The sequence below is a fragment of the Saccostrea cucullata genome, unplaced genomic scaffold, assembly GCF_032062105.1.
Source record: "Saccostrea cucullata isolate Sc308-1 unplaced genomic scaffold, CSIRO_AGI_Scuc_v1 ctg43, whole genome shotgun sequence".
Classification (NCBI taxonomy): Eukaryota; Metazoa; Mollusca; class Bivalvia; order Ostreida; family Ostreidae; genus Saccostrea; species Saccostrea cuccullata.
The window spans coordinates 278111-302601 of NW_026934231.1; the positions used below are offsets into that span (position 1 = coordinate 278111).

Consider the following 24491-nt stretch of genomic DNA (forward strand, 5'->3'; position numbering starts at 1 on the left):
AGTAAGTCTTAAACCATTTTTTTTCTAATTTTACTTCAAAATTATATAATGTAGATAGGTTGTTTATCTTTTTTTCAAATCCCTCGAAGAATATTTTGTTTTGCCTTCGTTTTATCATATAGCTCCATGAATTTATCGACTAGATTCCATAAAAAGTACGCATGCGTCCTTAAATGTTTAAACATGGACGTCAAAGTAGGCAAGTGAAACCTTCTGCAGGTGCACATTTATCCTTTTCAAGTAGGTGCATCAATTACAAGTTGTATTTTGCATGCCAATTAATATTGTGAAATATATAAAAACATTAAAGTTAGAAATAACCGTCCCATGTGCAATATATATCCATCTTATTCCACTTGTATTTGTAACTTGAATTTCCTCAGTGATGCATCAACATTTTAACCACACCTTTTAGCTCACCTGAGCCGAAGGCTCAAGTGAGTTTTTCTGATAAAAATTTGTTGTCGTAAACTTTTCATATTTTCATCTTCTCAAGAACCACTGGGCCAATTTCAACCAAACTTGCCATAAATATCCTTGGGTGAAGGGGATTCAAGTTTGTTCAATGAAGGGCTGTGCCCTCCTCCAAGGGGTGATAATTATGAATTAGTGAGAAATTAATTGACGATTTAAAATCTTCTTTTGAAAAAGCCAGAAAAGTTAAAACTTATGTGTAAGCATCCACAGGTAGTGTAGATTCAAATGTGTTCAATTTATGACCCCTGGGGAAGGGTGGGGCCACAATGGTTGATCAAAGTTTTACATAGGAATACATAAGAAAAATCTTTAAAATTCTTCTCAAGAACCACTGGGCTAGGTAAAATCTAAATCTCCCAAAATAATTATAAAAAAGAGGACACTCTTGGTTTAATATAATTTATTTATGTGTAAGACCTATATAGTTTTAATAATAAATTCATAAGTTTTCCGCATGTGGTGTAGATTCAAGTGTGTTTACATCATTACCCCGGAAGGGGGGGGGGGCACAATGGCCTATCAAAGTTTTACATTTACAAGTTTTTGGGTAGCAAAGAAATATCCCTGTAATTGCATTGAGGAAAACATTGAAATTTCCACTATTTAGGCTTGGAATAGCTCACTTTCAACCTGAAAATTTTAAGTTCAATATGGTACAAGTAATTAATTGTACTTTAATGTAAGAAATAAATATAATACATGTACTTTACAGTCAGTATTTACTGACTTTATAAGGAGTTGTAATATTTACTAATAAGATCTTTGATAAGGCACTTGCAAGCAATTTATTATTTTGTCTTGATAATCCAGTTTCTAGACTAGTGCATGTTTTGTTTGACATTTTACAGAATGGGAGATGGAATTGAAGTAAAGAGATGTGGAGTGAAATTTTCCCCTCCAGCTTTAGTATTAAACTACCTCATCAAATCCTCAGGCAAGATGCACCGTAGAACAATGCCTCTTCGGAATTTCAATAAGAATTCTAGTGTGGATGCCACTGTAGATGAGTTATTGACAAATCCAAGACATGCTAAGTTTGTGAAATGCATGCCCAAGTTTCAGCTCTACAGACTCGTGGCCATTATCAGGGACAAACTAAGTGGAATGTCACTAGAAGAGAGTTTAGCAAAGAATGATGAGATTGACAAGCTAGATCCAGAGGAAGATCTAAATAAAGTGGATGATGAAACACTCAGAAGGAAGAAGTCTTTAATGGATGACACTTTTGAAAAGCATGTGAAGAAGCCAGGTGATCCGGACTTTCAGTATGATGTACAGGTGGATTTTGATGAAGTGGAGGCTTGTGAGTGGGATTCAGAAGAGTCTGATCAGGAGTTCTAGGATTGGGAGTCATAGGATTAGGATTGATTTCTCATTATAAACTACTATGATCAGAGTATCTTAGTCTAAAAATAGAAGGATATATTCAGGCCTAGTGTTTATATTTGGATTTTTTTGGTAACTATACAGTTTCAGATTGATATTAAAATATAATGTGTTTACTTATAATCAGCTGGTACACAAAGAAAATTTCTTTTTCATAATCATGAGAATATTTATAGCTTTAATCAAAGAGTAAACAATCTTAATTGATGGGTTACATGTAGCAAGAATTGAAAAATGAAAATGGGAGGGGGGATCTATAGGGTTTTTCTGTCTTTGACAATAATAACCATATCAACAAAAGTTATAAAAAAAAAAAAAGACAAGATGGTGCTTTATACAGGTATTAGGTAGTTGTTTATGCTTTTATAGATATTAAAGGAGTAGATGTAAAATTAATATATTACAGTTATTACCTTTATACCACAATGTATTCAGTGTATCCAATAGGTGTTCCTTTTGATTAGTGCTGAATAACTCCTAATTTGAATGTGATAATATGAACGTTTATACCTTTTATAAAGTGTGAATATTGTTATTGTTTAACTTGTACATCGAGAAATAATGATACAGTGTTAATTTTATTTTTTTTTAAAATACTAACCTTTAAGTCAACCTGTTTAAAATGAATCTCAAGCACAGGCCTCTTACAATTACGAGTTTTGATTTACTCCCATAGAGCCATCTTTATCATTTAAAAATACGTTTATTTAAACTACACAATGTCATTTTTTGCCTCATAAAGTTCAGTTATTGTTGAACGATCTCGAACAGATTTTTGTCACTCATTACAAATGGTACATCATGATATATATGTAAAGCAAGGAAAATGTGATAGATTCTACTCAAAAAGAATTCATTTTATGTTTAAATAATATATATTATTTATATACAACAACTATTATGTCGCATAAAACTGTGTGTCATATTATCTTCTTGTTCTTTATTAACAGATTCTTGGAGCTCTGTTGACTGAATGTTCAATGTTTTGACTTCTGACAAACAAAATCACAGATTTCTAACTTAACATGGTTTATGGCTTATGCTTCCATACAAACATATATTAAGGGGGCCGACTATTGTTTTATTTTGTAAAAACTACAATAGCGAAACTCTTCATTTTTATACCATATATAACTTACATTAACTTCAGTGTACATGCAAAGTTTTGGGGAAAATCTACCGTCCAGGTATTTTTAAGGGACCGTCTCAAAATTTTAGCACTTTAAAGCAAATTATACAAATACTACAATAGACATTTTGTTCAAACTATAATATTTTATGAGTAATACTATATGATACAATATATGTAAGAAACACAAAATTCTACCGTCTTGTTAAGAGAGGGGGGCATCTCAAAATGCAAAAAAATTAGCAAATTTTACTATTCTTATAGAGTACTACAAAATATAACGTAAACAATGGATTCACAAGAAAACATAATAAACAGATTGGAGATATTCTAAAATTTCTATGTTTTGAATTTCAAGGGCGTATGTTTATTACTTTTTCTGTAATGATATTGTTATTACCCCTTTCTTTAAGAGCTTCACATTACCATAACGTCAAAAACACACTGCAGCGACGTCAACCTACCTATCAATTGCAAAATCGGTTAAAAAATCAGTTATATCAAATTTTAATTACATTTTTATATCTTTAATTTCTTAATTTTGTTTCATTTTAATAATTAAGCGAAAAAAAAGTTGCATTAAACCAGTAAATACGCTTCATTTTACTATGATGCGCGAAATATTGCGCAATGGAAACTATAGTCGGCCCCCTTAAAACAAGATGTATTTGTGAAACAGTTATGTCCCTGTGTGGCTAAGGTTTCCCAAATGCAAGTCATACTTTAAAGTCAAGGTCAAGAGATGCAAAATATTGTTACCCAAAGAAAGGAATATACACTGTATTGCTATAAATTTGAAAGCCCAAGAACCAGCCATTTAAAATTATGGCCAAGGCTAAAGCTTTTTGAATTTGGGTCAAAATCCAAGGTCAAGGAGTCAATTTTAAAGCCCTAGCACCAACTGTTCAAAAGTTAGCCGAGGTTAAATTTTTCAAAAGTAGACCAAACTAGCTCCAAAGTCAGGTCAGAAGGTCATTGGTTGATATGAAAGAATTTTTGGCAGACCGAAACGTCAAGGTCAGAGGGTCAACTCGTTGGTTTCAAAAGAAATGTCATGTCACAAGGTAAGTGGGTTAAACAAACAAATTGACACGATAACTTTCTATAGATATAAATGTTTTTGAACTTTTGACTTTGACTTTTACCCTTAAAAAAATGACCCTGACAACATATCTTTTGAACGGTAACGGGTTCTTCGCCCGTTCTACCTTATGGCCAAGGGAATTTTTTCGCGCAGGGTCCGTTCGCCCAAAAATTTCTTCGCCCAAAATCCTGTTCGCCTTATAAAAGTTTCGCCCAATACTTATATATATATATTATATATGTTGTCAGGGTCATTTTTTTAAGGGTAAAAGTCAAAGTCAAAAGTTCAAAAACATTTATATCTATAGAAAGTTCATCATGTCAATTTGTTTGGTACTCAAACAAAAGCCTTGTCACAAGGAATACACAGTCATGTGAAATATAAAAGCCATTGCTCCAACCAGTCGAAAGTTATGGGAAAGGTTATTATAGTTTTTGCAGACAAACAGACAGACAAAAGGGCAGACAGGGTAAAACTAAATACCTCCAAACCTTCTATCAAAATGATGAAGGGGGGCATAAAAATGCGTTTGCGTTTTTTTTCCCAGACGTTCAACTATTTGTTCCAGGCGAGCTAAAATGAGAATTACATCGGGTTTGGAATACAATATATATCGAATGAAAACAACTTGATTGATTGTCGGAGTAGACAGTAGTGAGTGTACAGTGTGCCATATGATTTGATAAATATGCCTTGGTGCGGTGAAGCTGACTCTTTCGTCAATCCTGTTGTGAAGTATATTCTTTTCTTCTTCAACTTCCTGTGTTGGGTTTGTATTTTTACCGTAACTTCTCTCCACACCTGCACAAAGACTGTAACAATAAACAAACTTTCTGTTCGTTATTTAAAAACAGCTGATTAAAGTCCGTAGCTGGTCTGATTAAGCCAGTGGCAATGTTTTTGAAATTATGGACAAAATTAGTGGGCATTTCACAATATAAATAGAAATAATTTTTTGTCTTATGATCATCCATACTGATTCAAGATATTTTTAAAGGAATTTCCCTCTTTTTGTTTAATATGGAAAACAGAATAATTTTCATGATGTGGTCAATCGATGATAATTTGCATAAATGCCAAATGAGGCAAGCCAATTAATCGATTAATCATCGTCATGAAATTGAAAAATCTGACAGTTATTCCTTATATTTACATGGTGTTGATTCCGTGAATCAAGCACCGCTTTTTTCTTGCTTCTATTTGTCCTGCCCTGCCGTTATTTTTTTTTAACCGCGCATATAAATGAACCAGTACATTGATGGAAAAATAAAGTACATTAACTGTTTGTAATTTTATCTGGAACAAGGACATTGAAAATGTAAATATGTATAAATAAAATTAGTCACTAATCAGTTATGTAATATACAAATATTAGCTGGGGCAACATTTTTGAAGAAGTTTGCTCATTACATCACAAATATAATATTTTTATCCATATGCTATGAAAAACTGCTGAATCATGCCGGATATAGTTATATTTCACCAGAAAGAGTTATATTTTCCTCATGAACACAGTTATGTTCCCTCGCGTGCAATCTGTCTGTATATTAAATTCGTCAGGTTCGAAATTCACAGAGGCAGTTGCTAAGCAAACGTAAACAGTTCCGCGAAAATTAAAAAGTCAGGACAACGTCTGCAATTTGTTAATTTGAATTCAGAGGAGTTGTATAATTTAATTGAGAAGAAAAATCCTTAAATATAACAAAGGTTACCAACACAAGTGTCAGCATACTGAAAAGATTCTGTCATGAAATAGGACGGGATATTTCGGAATTATACTCAACATACATGTGTACATAGTGTACAATAAATATGTTCGATGATCGATTAGGGTTCATTGTTTAAAAATGTTATACACTGTATACCTTATATTACATGGCTTATTCTAGCAATACACATTGCTTTCATTAGTGTTATATAAAGGGAAACATTTGCAAGTGTAAATGTATGTTGGCCACAGAGTGGAGGGAAATATTTTTATCCTGAGGAGGCTAACATATGCAATGTTGCCTGGAAACACAGCCAATAATTATTTTGATATATGAACAACAAATTATTATTAAAATAGCTAGTATTTTAAATAAATTATTTTTATCTAGAGTATAGACCGAGTGCTTGCAAATCTTGCTTTGAATTGTGTTACAGTGTTTGGTTTTCTACACTTTTTGTATCTATTAAATACTGGAGAACCTAAAGTGAGTGATTGATTGATCAATGACATGATTGTAATATAAGCTGTTGTTTTAGATGGGGTACAAAATGGGTAAGGGTTTAAAATGTTATTAAATGAATCGTTAAATAACAAAAATGAAAGATTTTGAAATAAATAACAGATTAACATGATTAAGTTTGTGAGGATAAAATGTGTGTCCTATTTAACCCACATCACTCCTTGAAAGAAAAAAATGCCATCCCAATTATACACTGAGATTTTATGTAAAGGAATTTTGAGTATGTAAGTGGTAAATCTTATGGGTTTCCGAACAACATTTTTTTTCAAGGAAGTGTAAATTTTGAGTTTTTGCCAAAATAAAATACCTTGAATGATAGCACAGTTGATTAACAATTTATATCAACCCATTACAGGTAAAACCAGTTAATTTTTGTGTGAAAATATATACATTTCAATGATTTGTTCATCTGAGCTTAGGTGAACTCAGCTGGAATGTAATTAAAACAGCCAGGATTTTCCGATTGCTGTATGTATTAATCTAGAGAGACATTATACTTACCTAAGGCAAAGGTGTGAATACACCAAAAGATGAATGTAAAACATTTGTCGTGCGTAAAAAAATAAATACCAGAGTCTATGTTGGACTAATGGCATTTTCAATTCTTAATTGAAACAAGTTTTAATCAAAGTACCAAACACTGTCTATGAGAATTCAACTATAAAAGAATGCACACTACACATGTAGCAAACAAAATTAGGAGTCTTGGAAAAATTAGTTAGTATTCTAAGTAACACTTGCATGTTATTTTGACAATTGATTTTGTCTTGAAATTGAAAATTTATTGATTAGCAGAATATTTCAATTTCAAATGGTGTCTGTTATTAGCCTTCATGGAAAAAAAAAATTGAGGCCATTCCAAGTTTTCCTCTTTAATGTCCACCCATCTTTCAAAAACCTTTGTCTACCTATTCACAAAAAAACCACACACAAGCAAAAGAATTAAAACATGGACTTTATTGTGCGCAGTGATTCTAGAAATTTTACAAAATTAGGATAAAATTGATCAAGGTGTTGTAATGACAGGAGATAGTTTTTAAAACAAATATTCAAGACTTTGATTGTATGTATTTTTATTCACAGATATAAGTAACTTGTAAGAACATTCACAAATTCTACATTGTCCCTATTGCATCAGCTCATTGTAATGTTTCAGCTGTTTGGAGGTGTCCTTATAGGAGTGGGTATTTGGGCCTACATAGAAAAGCACAAATACTATAACAAGGAGATACAGTCAGTGTACGATCTCATCTTTGATCTTGCCATCATCTTCATGGTCATTGGAGCCGTCATCTTTATTCTGGGATATGCAGGGTGTATCGGTGCTCTCAGGGAAAACATCTACCTCTTGAAGTTCGTAAGTACTTTAGTGAAATTAAAGGTACTTGGACACAGATTTGAAGTTATTATTTTCTCTATAATATTACGACTTATATATTTTAATAGCATTTCTCACAAAAATTAATTAAAAATCTTATTTCGTTTAAAAGATAATGAAATTTCAAATTTTTCGGCGGGTTTGATTGACATATCCTTGCACTCTCACAAATTTAATTTTATTCTTACTCCTTAGGAAAAGTGGCAATCTCGTTTTGTATAAATGAAAAATATTAATACTATAATCCAGAAAATTCAGAGTAGACACGTTCAAAAGCAAAACAAACACACAATATATTGTCAGTCCGTGCAGTTGTGGTAAGCAGACTGTGACGATTGAACGCACCCGGTAAATTCTAAATATAAACAATAACAGAAATCGAGCCCTGTTTACAAAAACTGTATACATAACACGAGTGTGCTCGATTTGCTAAACTCTGTACGCATCTCTTAGTTCGGAATGACGATACTTGTGAAGGTGTTTTGCTTTCTAACATTTCTATGAATAAAATTATTTTTCTTGATAAAAGTTTTAATATTTCTCATTAAAACACAAAATTGCCACTTTTCCTAAGGATTAAGAATAAAGTTAAAATTTGTGAAAGTGCAAGGATGTGTCAATCAAACCCGCCAAAAAATTTAAAGTTTCAATAATTTTTAAATGAAATAAGATTTTTTAATTATTTTTGTGTGAAATGCTATTAAAATATATAATTCATGATATTATACAGAAAAAATGAGAAAATATTAACCTCAAATCTGTGTCCAAGTACCTTTAAGAAAAACATGTACTTTAGTGAAATAATAGGAAAAAACAGTCTTCTGTGGAATATAAAAATAAAGTTTGCAAATTTATGGTCTCTGTGCTGACCCAAAATTAAATGCAAAACATGTAATGTGTATACTGGTGCAAAAATCTTTGGTTCTATTATTGATAATCTCGTGTTATATGAAAATGTTAGAAAAATATGTCCTGCTGCTCACTCTTGATTTTATGTTATTTTTTACAGTACTACTTTGCCATGCTGTTGATATTTCTTGGGATGGTAGTTTGTGCGGTGTTGGCCTTTGTTTTCCAAGACAAGTTCAGACAGAAGTTCACGCTCCTGTTTAAGGATAACCTGATCACTACTTACCAGGATGACCCAGACAAACAGAGCACCATAGACTGGCTACAGGAAGAGGTCAACATTGGGGAGGGGGAGGGGATTGTTAAATTGATGTTCAAGGTTTATATGGGTGGGCCAGGAGTAAATTAAAAATATAAGAAAGCAAAATTTTTCATCTGTTTTGGAATGTGAATTATTAATATCTCCATTACTTGTAAAAGAAAAGCAAATAAATTATACCTCTTTATTGGCATTTATGAAATTTTCAAGTTGTATTAATTACTATTTTTTCTTCTCCATGTTAATTTGTATTTTCACACTTGTAGCTGGGTTGTTGTGGAGTGAACAATTACAGAGACTGGAACAAGAATGAGTACTATAACTGTACTAACAATGGCAAGGTTAATCCCAGCCCTCTAGCCTGTAGTGTGCCTCACTCCTGCTGTAAAGTTCAAGATGTACTAACAGTAAGTGTTAAACTGTGAGTACTATAACTGTACTAACGATGGCAAGGTTAATCCCAGCCCTCTAGCCTGTAGTGTGCCCCACTCCTGCTGTAAAATTCAGGATGTACTAACAGTAAGTGTTAAACTGTGAGTACTATAACTGTACTAACTATGGCAAGGTTAATCCTAGCCCCCACCCACCCACCTCCACCACATCTTGGCCTGTAGTATGCCTCACCCCTGCTGTATAGTTCAGGATGAATTAACAATAAGTATAACTCTCGATTGAGTACTATAAATGTAAGGCTAATATAAGCCCCCCTCCCCCTACCTGTGACCTGTAGTTTATCTCATTCCTGCTGTTAGATTCAGGATGTTCCTACAGTAAATTTAAGACTGTTGGTGAGTACTGTAACTGTACTAACAATGGCAAGCCTAACCCTAGCCATCTATAGATGAGTAATATAACGGACAGTTTTAAGCTGTGGTTCCTTGGGATTGGATGTTTACTAAAATCCAGGAATGATAGAGAAGCACTTTATACCCACCCCACCCCACCCCCCGCTTCTGGATCGTAGTGTCCTTTATTATACACCTGAGTGGAGGAACTTCTGAAAATTACTTATGTCAGAGAAATGTTACTGCAAATTTGAATACAGCAAATCAACTAGACAACTTTTGCTTCATTACACTTATATCTATAGATATTAATCTCTATAGATTTCACGATATACATTCTAATTTCTTGTTTCTTTTGTCTCCTTTGTTTTGTAATTTACTGGTACTCATTTAGTATTTATTTACTTTTTTTGTAGCCAGGAGTTCCGAATATATTGTGTGGGAGTGGAGTTCTTAAAAGGGTATGTTGCTTTGTATGGTTAAATTTTTATTCATATTTATTTTTTAACCAAATATTTTTTCTCTCCATATACTGTTATTACTTTTTTAAACTAATCACTAAAAGATACTCATCAATTAAAAGCTTTAAATTGTATATGCTGGCATTTTTGATTGGATTAGATTTTTTAAAAAATGTATCCCTCCTCCAACAAGAGGCCCAGGGGCCACAGCGCTCACCTGAGCACATCGGCTAGGAATAAGCACATATCAGATCAGAACTAAAAGTTAACTGGGGGGGCTTGAATTTTAAACCCCCCAGGGATTCTTGATTCAAACAAACTAGAATCTACACTACCTGAGGATGATTCCATATAAGATATCACTAATCATGGCTTTGAAGTACTTGAAAAGAAGATTTTAAAAGGTTTCCCTATATATCCCTATGTAAAACTTGGGTCGGCCATTTTGGACCCACCCTAGTCCCGGGGGGTCATGATTTGAACAAACGTGAATCTACACTACCTGAGGATGATTCCAAAAGAGTTTCATCTTTCCTGGCCCAGTGGTTCTTGAGAAGATCTTTAAAGATTTTTCCTGTATATTCCTATGTAAAACTTTGATCGGCCATTTTGGCCCCACCCTAGCCCCAGGGGTCATGATTTGAACAAACTTGATTCTGCACTACCTGAGGATGATTCCACATGAGATTCATCTTTCCTGGCCCAGTGGTTCTTCAAAAGAAGATTTTTAAAGATTTTTCCTATACATTCCTATGTAAAACTTGGGTCAGCCATTTTGGCCCCACCCTAGCCCCGGGGGTCATGATTTGAACAAACTTGAATCTGCACTACCTGAGGATGATTCCACATGAGTTTCATGTTTCCTGGCCCAGTGGTTCTTGAGAAGAAGATTTTTTAAAAATGCCATTAATTTTTCTCTAATTCATAATTATCTCCCCTTGGAAAAGGGTGTGGCCCTTCATTTGAACAAACTCCTTTACCCAAGGATACTTTGTAGCAAGTTTGGTTGAAATTGGCCCAGTGGTTCTTGAGAAGAAGACGAAAATGTGAAAAGTTAACGACAACGACGACGACAACAACAACGACAACAACAACGATGACAGACAACGGACAAATTTTGATCAGAAAAGCTCACTTGAGCCTTCGGCTCAGGTGAGCTAAAAATGATTTCTAAGAAAAATCCTGTTCTATGTTTTGAAGGGAGGTGATATCTCTGTTATAAACACTATTGGCTGTATTGACGCGGCCCTGGGTCTGGTGGAAACAGAGCTTCCTATAATTGGAGGTATTACTATAGGGATAGCTATCATTCAGGTAACTCTTTATTATCAAAACACGTAGGACTTGTTTATAGCAGATTCAATTTAATTCCTCGGAATTTTTAAAATAAAAATGATCCTTTGATATCTCATGTATACCCGTTATACCATTTACTTTGTACAGATTAATATTGCAGTAATATTTGACTGTACTTTAGTGTACTTTGTACAGATTAAAAATTACAGTAATATTTGCCTGGATAATTTCAGCTGATTGCCATGTTTCTGTCGTATTTGCTTGAGAGACAAATTCAGGACCAAATGTTGAGATGGCATGTTTGAAGAAGACGATGTTAAAACAATGCCGAAAAATTATATCTTTACCTTAACTCATGTGAGAGACCTGTCATATTTTTTGTTGAATTTACAAGACTGCTACTTTCAATGGTATAAAAATGTAAATTTTCATATCATGAACCAGGTTTTTGAAAGCCAATTGCAGTACATATATTTAGTACTTACATGTATTTCTTCTTATATCTCTTTTTGATATTCATTTTAATGCCCATGACTTGCCATTTTAAGAAATCAAAATTTTTTTTTACATGCTTTTAATTAAGATTAAATACTTGTATACCGGTCCTTACATTTTGTAAAAAAGCCATGATATTACATTTTTTATTTGTTTCCGAAGACTTAATTTTGGATCGCTATCGAAAGCTCTTTACCAATAGCAAATACAAAAGATATTTAAATGTATTTGTTAAAAATGACTTTTTGTTACATTTACAAGGAAACATGACAATTTTTTAATGTACTCATTTTTGGTGTTTAGGGGTTTGTTTTGCAGCGTTCATGTACTGTATAGTTTAATTCTGTATATTTATTCAACAGTAGAAAGTTTTGAAATCATTTTAATATAATTATTTTGGATATTTATTACTTTTGATGAGTTTAACTTTATTTTGAAAATATAAACCACCACAATGGTTTTCTGTTTCAGTAAAACTATGTACCGGTACATTTAAATATGTATTCTATTGTTTAAATATGCAGATTTTTATGTAATATAGATGTTTGTTGCATAATGTTGTTTTTTTTGGTGGAGTTGCACCTGGTGAAGAGAAATAATTTTAGTAATGTAGAGAAAATTATTGTGAGTGGTATATAGGTGTAAAGGTATATATAGTCGGCCAGTGTATTATATTGTGTAATTTGATGATATTCAGTTGTTGTTGTTGTTGTTATATGTTTATATGTTATATGTTTATTTTTTCATTATTATTTTTTGCAGAGATTATATTCTTTTAAACATTTTACTTTAATTTACTCATTTCCCCCAAGTAATGACCATTTTACACACCTTGTTTTATGGGAATTATATGTAATGTAGGGAAAAAAGCAGAACAATTAATATAGGTCCTTACTGAAAACTTTCTGGGTTAAAGTAATCTTTAATATTTTGGATCTTTAGAATAACATCCTAGGTATTAAAAAAGATTATTAATGCAAACTGTTTAACACAAGGTCTACAATAATTTTTTTTCTTATTGTTAGGGCTATACGTTTTCAATCCATTGTAAAATTACTACTTATAATGTAGTTGGGACCTAACATTAAAGATGTCAAGGGCCAAGATACTTATATTTAAAATTATCACATATGGGGATATTATATGTTCCTTTGATTTATTATAGGTGTTATATTTATCATAATAGAAACTGTAAGGATGTTTCTTCTTTTAATGGAGAACTGAATCTCATTTACAATTATACACAAATTTTACTAGTCTACGCAGACTTTTTTTTATCATTTCATTTGGTGCGTCACTTTTACACCTTGTTGTTATGTAATGGTACTTTTTTTTAAAATTGATTTATGGTTGATTTTATTGAGTTGTTATAGTATATTCATTATGTACATGTACAGATATAGATAATAATTGTTACATATTTATGTGTAAGTAACTAGTTTCTAGAATTACTTACTATTTTGATATGTTAACTGCATCAGAGGCATATCTTCTAGACTAATATTAATTTGCTAAATTAAATACTTACATGTATATCTACCTGTAAATCGACATTGTCATGAAAAGTTCAAGTGTTTAAAATATTTTCAAGGTCAAACAGTTGTATTTTTTTTAATTTTACATTTCCTACAATATAGACAAATCCTCTGCAGCTACTTACAAAATACTCCTGTTTTATGTTAAATAAGCCATCTTCAGTGTCATTCAGTAAGTTCATATATAAAGCTACTGTTTTTTTTTTCATTGGTTGTTTTAGTAATAATTTTACTCTGTGTTGAATAAGATTTATTATTGAATGTAAGGTACATGTATATATACTTATCTTCTACAAAAGGCTATCAAAGTAAATTGTCAATTGTACATGTAGGTTTATGTAATGGTGCATTGTACTTAATGAGTTTTGCATGTATTTGGTTATTTGTTGACTTTTACAGATCTTGTATCATTAATAGTAACTTTAGTAATATTAACTTATGGTGAATGGTTCAGAAATAGACATGTAGATACAAATGGTTAAGGTATATTAATCTGAGTATTATCCAGCATACTTAGATACATATTTTGTGTTAGCTGGGCCACTCAGGTGAAATCAGTCTCTACTTTTGTCTTCTACATGTATTGTAGAACAGGTGAATGTCATTCATTGATAAACTCTAAAACATTTTCAGCACCTCTTGCAGATCTGTAGACTTTGATAATATGATATAAAGGTGAAGGACGATATTATGTATTCATTGTCTCCCCCTCCATTTCCTCTATCTGCAGAACTAATATTGTCAGAATAACTATAAGTAATTGAAGTGGAACAAAAAGTATGTGAAATTCTGGGTACCTCTTTGCTTGTTTTTATACATTTCTTCTAGACCCCCACCATCTTCTCTGACAGACATATGTCTAATGTTTCCTTACCCTCATTATGTGCTTTTTCTTCTTTCTGAAATTTGAATTTGAAATTAAGTTAGGTTGAATACAAATCCAAATAAACAGAGAATAATTTACTGAGCAAATCTTATTTGGCCCCTTAGTTGGCCATCAGAGCCCACAGAGTCCATGTTTATGTGGAGGATGAAATTCCCCAAATGCAGAAATTATTTTGTTGAAAAAAATGCATTCCATAGTGGTTTAATTTTGTTTTAAACTATGTCTACTGTTGTTGGATGGAACAATTTTGTTTATATTAATGTTCCTTCCTGAATATTGCTAATTGTTCATTTCTTTTTGCTGCTGTGAAGACATTTAGATATTTATAATTAATATGTAATTCTGATCTGGTGATGTATGCATAATAGCAAAATTTGTTGATATCTAATAAATACCTACTCAATAAACATTTATTTTATTCCAAGTCTTGAATTAAGTATGTGGTAAACCATAAATAAATGTTACCTACATGTACTACATTATATTATTTAAAGAAGAATAATTATTGAATTCAATACAGAAATAATATTTAAGTATCAATATTTAGAACCATTCAAAAGATAAAGGCAAGGTTAAATTATTTCATATTGTAGGTCAACTTCAAAGGTCAAGGTCATGAGGTGTAAAAAATATTGGTTGATACCCAAAAGAAAAGTTTTGTCACAAGGAACACATGTGCATTATGTGAAAGCCCTAGCACCAACCAACAAAAAGTCTAGGTCGAGAAGAGAGTAGATCAGACTCCAAAGTCAAGGGTAAAAAATGTTGGTTAGGTCAAGCAAAATTTAAGGTTCATCAGTACTTTGATATGAGAGATATCATAGCTCTTCATGACATAAATGTCTATTATTCCTTTATAAATTTGTCAAGTTAAAATGTGTTTTTTGTCCTGCGGGTTACATGTATACTATAATTGTGCTATACCATAATTTGAAATATCAGAAGAGTTGAAGCAACATTTCAAAGTCAAGAGGTCAAAATTGTTGGTAGCCCCTCCCCCTACTCCTACAAGTAAGAGCCTTGGTTAACGTCCCTTTGCTTCTTATATACCGCCAAGTCAAAGTATCTCGCCTGACTCGCCATGAACCTCTAGCATGCTGGAGTACCCCTCCCCCATGCATGCATCAAATCAATTAGCCTACTGCTCTCATCTAACTTGATTGATGCATAAATAAAAAATGTGTCCATCAACTGAATTGATGAGCGAAATTTTTAATTTGATGCATAAATTATTAAATCAATATGTGAAAACAATAATGTGGTGACTGGTGAAATAACTCCTTAAAAAAAGAAATTTAACCACTATAAATACATAATTCAGTCAAGATTATAAAAAAATTCCAATGATTTTGTTATAGGTTTTTAAAAGAGCATCAATTCAATCATTGCCGTAAACCTCGAGATCCCAGGAGAGAACTATATGCAGACTCCGGACCGTGGCTTGAGACGATGCAATTCAATTAGAATTTTCATAATTGTGTGTATCTGAATGATGAATTATGCCTTTTGTTTTAAACTGTTTTAATGTAAAGTAGATGCTTCATATCCATCCTCCTCCTTTTTAATGAGCATGATTTATTTCTACCAGTTTTCTTCATTTTATTCTGGCTAAGTAAAGTCAAACCATTTTCAAATATTTTTATACAAATTTCCTTCTTTTTGGTATCTTAATTAATTATTGAAGGAAAAATTAAGCTCGCTAGTGTCTCACGTTCACATTTTCAAAAGGAGATTAGCTGTTAGGCATCAGCAGAATTCAAGAATGTTTGATTAATTTTAAAGCAGTCAAAGGGAGAAAACTCTGCAGAACTTGCTCGTCGAATCAAAAAAGCCCGCGTCTTGAAGAGGTCGCTTAAGCAAACGATTTCGTGTCGAGATATTTTTATATTCCTTGTTACTGATTTTAACGTAACAACAATGAGGTTTTTAGCATTAAAAATATATTGATCAAAATACAGTTGCATGTTGCAATATTTAGTCCAGGAATTCTCTGGAAAACTATTTTTATTATATATGTTTTAAGCGACTTTTCAATTTACCGCCATTTGCAATTTGTAAACAAAGCCGAAAAACTGAAGCTGCAGAGGCAGCGAAAATGTCATTTCACATAATACATAGGCGACCTGTATTGTGTTAAGTGTGTACCACTTAGAAAACCATACAAAATGTACATCAAGCAGGTAAGAAGCTATGAAAACGTTATAAATTGTCGGCGTCTGCGATGCACGTCTGCAAGGAATCAAACCCTATTTAGATTCAATAAATAAGATCAACGAAATAAAAATTTAGTTATTATTGTAGCCCTAGCTACGTACATTTTGACTCTTCCTTTAATTAACTGAATTTTCCTCACTATATGATTTAGGGGTGCGAGTAAATTTGTGCATACTGTTGGTATTGAATTTCCTCTTTAAAAAAATAGTTATCGATTCATCTTATCAATAGCCGGTTTAAGAGCTCTACAGAGCTCATACTATTTCTTATTCATTGTAATGCCAACTGAAATTAAAAAAATTACTTATCCGTCCAACTGAACAATATGGCATCGAATCCTTATAAGATTTGTTTTACTTGGAAAAATTACCATTGGTGTTACATAATTACATTACTAATCATTTAACATTAGTTTTTGAAAGATTTTATTTATTGATGGAACATCCACTGATCAAGAAATCAGTACAAGTGATAAGCCTAGTATAAATCATGAACTGATAAATAAAAATGGTTTTCTTAAGAAATAAAGGAGAAAATATTTAATGGATGTAAATTCATTCATATTATGTTTACATACATGTTATTCTAGTTGATGTAGTATTTAATGCTATGGGTTTTTTTTTTTTAATTTTAGGTGATTATCCAAGGGTTTAGAAGCTACAGGGATCAAACTGTTGTGGAACCTTTTAGCCCTAAGCACAATGTTATAGGTATTTGTATAAACATAGAATAATAATATTCTTTCTTTTTACTATACGTGAATCCATATATTTCATTTGATGCCCTCTCTCTTTGTAGTTGGCAGAAATGGGTCTGGGAAAAGTAACTTTTTCTATGGTAAGTGCTCATGACTTTAATGTGATTTGACTGTAGTGTGTGTTTGTCAATTCAGTTTATGAATGAATTCAAAGTGTCTATAATAAGGGAAGTACAGACCAGAAAGCAGTCTAACCCAATATTACATATTGTTATACCCTTAAAAATATCCTTCTATATATTTATTACTAATAAAAAGTCCAACAAAAGAAATGTTTATTACATCGGTCTAACAATTTCACTATTGACCGGTCTTACATAAGAATTGTTAGACCGCAACGTCACTCGTCTGTTACGTCATAAGTAATCGTTCAATATTGGCGACGCAGAAATGAGCTACAAGAGTTAATTGTTGCAAACAGCAAGGTAATGAAGAAGGGAAGAGTATGTTTTGTGATAAATAATTTTTGTGATATAATAGATATATAATCGATTTTGTTCTTTCTCAACTTGATGTTTTATATTTACTGAAGAAGCTATAATTTTCCATATAAAATAATTGATAATATAGCGTGTATTGATTACATAGATCAATCTTATGTGAGCAGTGAAGGGTATAACAAAACAGTTATAGACTGGGATTCGGGCAACATATGATTTGTTGGACCTGAAGGTGAAAATGTTGCCCTTGGCCTGCGGCCTCGGGCAACATTTTTACCTTCAGGTCCAACAAATCATATGTTGCCCTCATACCTAGTCAATAACTGTATATTTTTATGACATTCAGATCAGGAAGTAAATTCTTACCAAAAGATATAAGAAGTATTTTAACTTGTTCCACTTTTTTCTGCATTTCTAGCTATCCAGTTTGTCTTGTCTGATGAATTCAGTCATCTTAGACCAGAACAAAGGCAAGCTCTGCTCCATGAAGGAACCGGACCCAGGGTTATATCGGCCTTCGTGGAGATTATTTTTGATAATTCAGATAATCGAATACCAGTGAGTTCAATGTTTGAAATTTAGGGTGATATTTTATAATTTCACATTTAAAAATATCAATGTGTTTGGGAGTGTCGAAAAGAATTTTTTTTCAGAGACATAATTTTTTAGATACAATTAATTAACTATGGACAGTGTCTGCAGAATATTGTGACATTTATCTGTTTATCATTCATAGCTGCAAATATGCATTTTTCTGTTCATTTGGATGTACAATCTGAATTTGTTAAGGGAATAATGTGTCTTGTAACTTCTCTTATTAGATTGACAAAGATGAAGTTGTTCTCAGACGTGTCATTGGTTCCAAGAAGGATCAGTACTTTTTGGACAAGAAAATGGTTACGTAAGTACTGAGTCCAAAGAGAATCGTATATTACTTAACACCCCCCCCCCCCCCCAAAAAAAATCCCAATATTTTAACCATTATGAATTCTAGTCATGCCTGTTTTTGTGAATTTCAGGAAGGGTGATGTTATGAATTTGTTAGAGAGTGCTGGGTTTTCTCGAAGTAACCCATACTATATTGTTAAACAGGGAAAGGTAGGGCTCTTTTTCTGCAATGGTACTGAACTATATTGAAGCATGGGAGGTTGAGTCAAGACATATCCGCTTTTATTTCTTTTGTAGATTAATCAAATGGCAACAGCTCCTGATTCTCAGAGAATTAAACTTTTAAGAGAGGTGGCAGGAACAAAAGTATATGATGAAAGGAAAGAAGAAAGTAAAGTAATTCTCAGAGAAACTGGTAAGTTAAAAATTTAGCAACAGGTAACACCTTATAATCATTTAAATAGTCAATATTTGGTTTAAGGTACACCAACTCCAACTGTTTTCATCTGGGTAATGTACGATCTTTGTCACTATAACAGAGGGTAAAAGAGAGAAGATAAATGATCTGTTGAAGTATATAGAAGAAAGACTAGCAACGTTAGAAGACGAAAAAGAGGAACTTAAAGAATATCAGAAGTGGGACAAAATGAGGAGGTAGTATTATATCTATCATCATTTAATGATGGACAGTTCACCATACTGTTACTGTTATCAGTGTATTGTAAAAGGTCCTGGCAATAGCATGGTATTTAATTCTCTGTCTGATATGTGTGAATTAGTTACAGGGGCATTGAAATTTATTTTTAATTAAAACAACGTTTCAATATTTTTTAACGTATTTTACAGATCTTTAGAATACACCATTCATGACCATGAACTGAGAGACACAAGAAAAAAATTAGACGAGGTATGATGTTTTGAATCCTGCTTATATACATGTAGGTGTTCTAATTTTTGTTGTCTAGAATATAATTATAGTTTTACTATATGTTGTATATTTTATTCATTGAGAAATATTTGATCCTGAAGAAAGAAGGTTATGCATTCTTTTAATATAGTGTTTTGTTTTATCCCTTACAAAGGCTGTGTGATAATGCTTGTCTGTTATTCTTTACCTTAAATATTTTTATGTAAGAGTGTTTTTCTTCCTCTCTAGAAACTGTCATTTTGTGAGTCACATGCAGAATATTATGCATTCTTTTAAATATTGAAATAGCTACAAGATAAAAGAGATAACAGTGGTGCCATGACACAGAAGATTCGTGACAAGCAGCAGTCTACTGTGGACAAAGTCAAGGTACACAAAGATCATAAACGTTCTCATCACTTCTGATGGTATTACTGTTAATCAAGTATGATTCCCAAGAAATATCTATGACCTTCTTAATATATTATGAGTGTTTTTGCTGTTAGCCATTTATGTAGTCAGGCATTTCTGTAGAGTGTTTCTTCAGTCAGGAAATAAGTAGTCATGGATGGACTTCAAACTGAAAATTGCAAATAAAAACTATTGCAAAAATTATTGGTTTACAGTATCAATCCATCAATAATTTTCATTCTTTGTTATAGTCCATAACACGAGAACTCCGAGACCTGAAAACTAAAATGCAGTCAGTAATGGAAGAGAAAGAAACCTTGAACTCTGAATACCAAGAAGTGACAAAGCGCAGGGCCAAACTGGAATTAATGATCAAAGACATTCAGGATGAACTAGAGGGAGACAAGAGCTCAAGGGTAGGTGAAATAGTAACCAGTATAAACTTGAGGAAACTACCCTTTCCTAAAGATACAGGATTTACTTTATATATGTTTTATATATACTGTATTTACAGAGCAAGTTAGAAGATGAGCTGAAAAAGATCAATGAGAAGATTACTAAAACTCAGCAGCAACTGGAGAACAACTTGCCACTTTATGAAGCACAGAAACAGAGGGAAGAAAACTGCACCCAACAGTAAGGACTGGTTGATATTAGACTGAAGATTCTGTACACTGCATCAAAACATATCCTGACACTCATATTGTTCATACATGTAGACCCCTTAAGAAATTTAATTGAAAAATTTCACATGCACTTAAGATTACTTACAATCTTACTGTTTATATAATTATTTCTCCTTTTTAGATTATCATTAGCTGAACAGAGGCGGAAGGAATTGTACGCAAAACAAGGCAGAGGGAACCAGTTTACGTCCAGGGATGATCGAGACAACTGGATTAAGAAAGAGCTTAAATCTCTCAATAGGGCAATCAGAGATAAAGAAGAACAGGTTAGTTGATGACATAATAAAAAAAAACTAGAGGAATTATTCTTGGAATGAAAGAACCGTTATGGAGTTGTTTACAATATAAAATGAAACATGTAAAGGTAGCAAATCTTACTACCATAAAAGACTTTACAACAGTAGATAAATTTACATTCAGTGTTTAAGAAGAGTAATAATTTGCAAATAAGTAATTGTTTATGTTTAGCTTCACATGCATTTCATAATTATGAAACTTTTGTAGATCAAAAGGCTGAGAGAGGATCTAGTCAATGATAACAAAAGAGCTGAGCACCTCGGAACACAAACACTGGTGAGATTTTACCGTCAACTTTAAGACTTTTAAGTATTCATGCATGCAGTTTCAAGACACAGCTAATATTGTATTAGGTACCTTTCTTATACATGTGGTTGAAATGAATGGAATTTTCTCGACTATACACTCACTGGTACATAAGATATTTTTCAATGCAGAACTTTCACCTTGAAATTTTCCATCAATTTTAATCTTTTGATTTCAGGAAGTAAGCAGTAAAATTGAACAGAACAAAGACATCATTGAGCAGAACAACAGAAATTTTAATGAAATGAAGAAACAGAGGGATGCATTACAAAATGAAAGAAAGTTTGTAGTATTTTGTTATGATTTTGATTGACATACATGTATTTGATAAAGCAGTTAAAAAAGGAAATACCAATTTGATTGAGCCAAAACACATTAATTTATGAAAGTTCATAATTCTTATTTAGGATATTCAGCAAAATTTTGATAAAAAAAAATTACCTATGCAATTGATTTTGTTTTATGTTACCTTTGAGGTGAACAAAAATAAAAATAAGTGTGTATTTTTCAGTGCATTATGGAGACAAGAAACACTACTACAGCAAGAACTACAAAGCGTTAGAGAAGAATTAAGTAAGAAAGAACAGGGACTAAGGTCTATGATTGGCAAGGTTAGTAAAACAGTAAATAAACATACATGTACATTTTAGTTGTAATAGTAAATGTTTTTACAACCTAGAGACATGCCTTATTCTTCAGGCTACTCTGAATGGAATAGACAGTGTCCAGAAAGTGCTGGATTCGTTTCGTGAGCAGGGTAAATTTCAGGAGGTCGTGGACGGATATTACGGAACTCTGATTGGTCAGCTAGATTGTGAAAAGACATTCTTTACTTGCGTGGAAGTAACTGCAGGCAATAGGTAAATCACATAATGGTGAAGAAAAGGTTTGAATAACGTAAGGTCTTTGCTTATGTTTCACTCTAAAACAAAGTAAACCTCAATAATGGAGATCTTTCAGAGAACACACTATTAGTTTATTGTCTCCATAGTATATCATATCAGGTTTATCCTTTCATAATAGATATACAGTTCATGTTTGAGTTGAGTTTTTGAGTTTGAATATTTTAGTACATGTACATGCATTTTTACATACAAGTGTGTTCACAATGTTTTGTTGCACCTCATGCTGCTATTTATTTTTGTAGGTTGTTTCATCATGTGGTGGATTGTGACAAAACAGGTACAAAGATCCTCACTGAAATGAATCGGCTCCGATTACCAGGGGAGGTTACTCTAATGCCCCTCAATAAATTGGATGCTAAAGAGACACAGTATCCTGTAACCAATGTGAGTTACTCAGTAGTTCTACTTTAATGATGCAGTGTAAGACTTAAAAATGGCACTTAAATTATATATTGTACTTGAAACTGACTAGGCATACATAAATGGCACTTAAATTATATATTGTACTTGAAACTGGCTAGGCGTACATTTTTAGCCCCTCAAACCAAGCTAAATCTTTATTGCTTTAAAATAATTAACTGTTTTAAATTTCAGGATGCTATCCCTATGATTAGTAAAATCAAATTTGATCCTCGATTTAACCGTGCAATGAATCATGTTTTTGGAAAAACCTTAATATGTCGTAACATGGAAACTGCCACTCAAATTGCCAGAACACAAAACCTTGACTGTATAACATTAGAAGGTAAGAATTACCAAATTAGTACATGACACTTTATGATACCTTGTTTGTTTTCAGGTAGCTCACATACATGTACATTTATGTGCATAAGGAAGTTATAATGATTAGAAATAATGATAACATCTACATGTACATGTATTTGTAGCTGCAGAGCTGTAGCTCTCCAAAAAATACATTGACAAACCGGAGAGCTACAGTGCCACCCTTTGAAAAAACTGTATATTTATTGCGCACAAAAAAGTGCGCTGTTTCTCGATTTATTTCTTCGTGTTTTTAAACTGTCATCTCAAAATATTACTAACCATGTGTTCCTAACATATTCTTTCACTGTTTCCACAACAAAAATTCCTTATAATTGTTGTCAATAGCCCTCCTGGCCCTGAAATCGAGATCATCGAAAATTTCGTCTATTTATACTGCCTTTTTGGTTTGCAAGATAATTCGGTCCAATGCACTTTGTGCCGATGTCAACTACAAGAGTACTTCATAGAGGAGTAAGAATTTTTTTAAAAATCTATCTTTTTACCGATTGAGGTAAGAGTTTGGAAGAATTAACCCAGAACTGAGCGCAATTTTTTGTGCATAATAAATATACAGTTTTTACAAATGGGTGGCACTGTAGCTCTCCGGTCTGTCAGTATATTTTTTCAGAGAGCTACAGATCTGCAGCTAATGTATTTGTATATGAACAACTACTGTAAATTACTTTTTATTCGAGAGAACTTTATTTTAGCGTAATTATGCGAGACATTGTGCTCTTCAAAATTTAATTCTTGCATATAATGGTATTCCTTAAGATTATACAGAGCAATAACCACAATTCGTGAAAATTTTGTCTGGCTTATCAAGAGTCAGAGACTATCTTGCGAAAATAATAGTTGCGAAAATTTAGTGATCTACAGTGTGCAAAAGGAAGTCGTTAGAAGTTCATCAGGAAATGCAGTATACCTTGGTTCGCTGTTTTATAGAAACTTCATGCTTCAAGCAATCTCTGCTTTGAAAATACACTGTATCTATAATTCATTTCTAGAGGTGCACATTGATTTATATACTGGTATATCTTTTCAATAAAAGGTGTACTTTGTTTCAGGTGACCAAGTGAGTCGTCGTGGAGCTTTAACTGGGGGTTATTATGACATGCGCAGATCAAGACTTGATCTCCAGAAAGGAAAAATGGAGTATGAACAGAAACTAGAAGTAATGGAGAAAGAGTATAATGAACACAAACAGAAACTAGAGGCTGTGGAATCTAAAATCAACAATCTGGTCAGCGAGATGCAGAAAATGGAAACCAGGAACAGCAAAAACAAGTCCGTAACAGACTAGAATGAGAGGACTTTTGTTTATGCATGTATAATACATGTATGTCTATTTTAATCAAGCAACTTGAAAAGTTGAAAGGTTGAAGCTGAACATTCTTATTATTCTATTGACAGAGACACCTTTGACAAAATGAGGGCAGATTTGAGACTAATGACAGAAGAAAAGCAAGCGATAGAAAAATCCATGTCTTCAAAGGTATTTTATAATGGGGGAAAACCCATTAACATCTGTATGCTTATGTACCTATTTCGCTACATTTTGTCCTTTTATAAAAGGATAAGTTAATATTCTAGCTGTTAATTTG

The 24491-nt window shown here is 32.5% G+C and overlaps 2 protein-coding genes across 3 annotated transcripts in view; both read left to right on the plus strand.

The window, feature by feature from the left end:
* The first annotated feature begins 168 nt into the window (after positions 1 to 168).
* LOC134240309 (centrosomal protein of 19 kDa-like) lies at positions 169 to 2791 on the plus strand. The gene is made up of 2 exons (XM_062722414.1): positions 169 to 240; positions 1326 to 2791. The coding sequence occupies exon 2, from the start codon at positions 1327 to 1329 to the stop codon at positions 1816 to 1818; it is 492 nt and encodes a 163-aa protein (XP_062578398.1). The 5' UTR covers positions 169 to 240; position 1326; the 3' UTR covers positions 1819 to 2791.
* Positions 2792 to 4687: 1896 nt separating this feature from the next.
* Positions 4688 to 24491, plus strand: part of LOC134240271 (structural maintenance of chromosomes protein 3-like) — a 31941-nt gene continuing 12137 nt past the window's right edge. The window contains exons 1-26 of one of the 2 annotated variants that reach the window (XM_062722368.1): positions 4688 to 4845; positions 7464 to 7664; positions 8695 to 8868; positions 9120 to 9260; positions 10055 to 10099; positions 11300 to 11413; positions 17160 to 17235; positions 17324 to 17362; positions 18141 to 18280; positions 18544 to 18623; positions 18742 to 18820; positions 18908 to 19025; positions 19150 to 19264; positions 19457 to 19517; positions 19827 to 19907; positions 20180 to 20344; positions 20443 to 20564; positions 20736 to 20880; positions 21119 to 21187; positions 21396 to 21499; positions 21729 to 21828; positions 21917 to 22077; positions 22365 to 22506; positions 22717 to 22867; positions 23955 to 24174; positions 24301 to 24382. In XM_062722368.1, coding sequence (XP_062578352.1) covers positions 4765 to 4845; positions 7464 to 7664; positions 8695 to 8868; positions 9120 to 9260; positions 10055 to 10099; positions 11300 to 11413; positions 17160 to 17235; positions 17324 to 17362; positions 18141 to 18280; positions 18544 to 18623; positions 18742 to 18820; positions 18908 to 19025; positions 19150 to 19264; positions 19457 to 19517; positions 19827 to 19907; positions 20180 to 20344; positions 20443 to 20564; positions 20736 to 20880; positions 21119 to 21187; positions 21396 to 21499; positions 21729 to 21828; positions 21917 to 22077; positions 22365 to 22506; positions 22717 to 22867; positions 23955 to 24174; positions 24301 to 24382 — 3006 coding nt within the window. In that variant the 5' untranslated portion in view covers positions 4688 to 4764. Of the gene's footprint in view, positions 4846 to 7463; positions 7665 to 8694; positions 8869 to 9119; positions 9261 to 10054; positions 10100 to 11299; positions 11414 to 16355; positions 16492 to 17159; positions 17236 to 17323; positions 17363 to 18140; positions 18281 to 18543; positions 18624 to 18741; positions 18821 to 18907; positions 19026 to 19149; positions 19265 to 19456; positions 19518 to 19826; positions 19908 to 20179; positions 20345 to 20442; positions 20565 to 20735; positions 20881 to 21118; positions 21188 to 21395; positions 21500 to 21728; positions 21829 to 21916; positions 22078 to 22364; positions 22507 to 22716; positions 22868 to 23954; positions 24175 to 24300; positions 24383 to 24491 lie in introns of those variants that run through there. The other variant, XM_062722367.1, reaches the window with a different exon arrangement.

Coding starts and splice junctions, on each gene's coding strand:
- LOC134240309 (XM_062722414.1), top strand. CDS start 1,327: ATGGGAGATGGAATTGAAGTAAAGAGATGTGGAGTGAAATTTTCCCCT.